At 62.9% G+C, this 1462-nt stretch overlaps 1 protein-coding gene across 1 annotated transcript; it reads left to right on the top strand.

The window, feature by feature from the left end:
• Positions 1 to 476: 476 nt before the first annotated feature.
• LOC104412842 (serine dehydratase-like) lies at positions 477 to 1459 on the top strand (the record flags this gene model as incomplete). The annotated part of the gene is made up of 5 exons (XM_010023672.1): positions 477 to 644; positions 736 to 775; positions 856 to 995; positions 1234 to 1322; positions 1412 to 1459. Coding segments are annotated over exons 1-5 (485 nt in total), but the record flags the coding sequence as incomplete, so codon positions are not given.
• Positions 1460 to 1462: the final 3 nt, after the last annotated feature.

The raw sequence follows: 1462 nt of genomic DNA, 5'->3' as shown, positions 1-1462 counted from the left end.
TGTTCAACTGCTGCCAGCTCACATGGGGACCTGAGGACATCGGCACAGCCCCCCTGACGTCACCTCTGCCTCTGCTGCTCCCAGACTCTGCTGTGGCTGCGGGCGAGGAGCTCAGCACATGCAGTGAGGACTCGGAACGTCGGGTAATCCCACCGTGGGGTGGCCCTGCGTGAGTCAGGGGACAGGGAACTGGTTGGGCACCTGGGGACACTGGGGGCTTGGGGATGGAGGATGGGTTGCCCCACTTGTAATAGGGTTCTGGCAGGGAGGACCCATCGCTGCGCCCCAGGGCTCGGTGCTGCTGCATCCCAGGGCTGGGATGGAGCCGGGGATGACTTTGTCCCACCCCTGGGGCTCCTGTGGCCCATATGGAACCGAGGTGGGCAGTGGGGCTGTGGGGAATGGGGGGAACCCATGGGGAGCAGCCGGTGGCTCACCCACCTCTCCGTGGCAGAGCATCCATCATCACCAAGGCCATGGCAGCCCAGCTCAGCAGGGGCCAGAAGCCTTTCCACATCGTATCACCCGTCCTGGAGAGCCTGCCCCTGTCCAGGGCTGCAGGTACCAAGGTTTACATGAAGCTGGAGAACGTTCAGCCTACTGGTTCCTTCAAGATCCGGGGCATCGGTCACCTCTGCCAGGAAGTGAGGATCGTACTAGGGTGCTATTCCTGCCCTTATGGGGCACAACAGGGGGGAAAAACGTCCCCTTCCCTCCTTCTCTCCTGCCTTTCAGGCTGCCAAGAAGGGCTGCAGCCACTTTGTTAGCTCCTCAGGTAACTGGAGCTGGAGCAGGGAGGGACATTGTGAGCAATATGGGGGGTTCCAGCCCTTCCTTGACCCCCGTTTCCCGCAGGGGGCAACGCGGGGCTGGCCGCAGCATATGCAGCCCAGAAGCTGGGGGTGCCGATCACCGTCGTGGTCCCCAGCAGCACCGGCCCCGGCACTGTGCGTAGGCTGCAGGAGATGGGGGCAGAGGTGGAGATCTCCGGCCAGGTACCTCAAACTGGGGGTCTGGGGGAAGCATCTGTGGTGCACATGGCAAACCCCATCCTGCAGTGTCCCCCTCCTGCATCACCTACACCCCACCACTGCAACATGGTCACCCTGGGGAACCCCACATCAACCCTGCGTGGGTTTGTGGTGTCCCCCAGCCCTGTGGTGATGATGAACCCATTTGTGGGGGGTGAGGGCTGGATACGGCCCCACTGAGCCCCCCATTACACTCCCCCAGGTATGGGATGATGCCAACAGGAGAGCCCTGGAACTGGCGGAGACCAAAGGCTGGGTCAGCATCCACCCCTTTGACCATCCCTTGGTGTGGTGAGTGCTGCCAGTGCTCAGCTCCCCATCGCCATCCCCATGGTCGGGATGCTCTGGGCTGCATCCTCCCTCCCCTCCGCATGCTTCAGGCAGGGACACTCCAGCCTGGTCCAGGAGCTGAAGGACTCCCTGGAGACCAA

The sequence above is a fragment of the Nestor notabilis genome, unplaced genomic scaffold (assembly GCF_000696875.1).
Source record: "Nestor notabilis isolate BGI_N333 unplaced genomic scaffold, ASM69687v1 scaffold19890, whole genome shotgun sequence".
Lineage (NCBI taxonomy): Eukaryota > Metazoa > Chordata > Aves > Psittaciformes > Psittacidae > Nestor > Nestor notabilis.
This window is presented reverse-complemented; position numbering and strand designations above follow the sequence as displayed.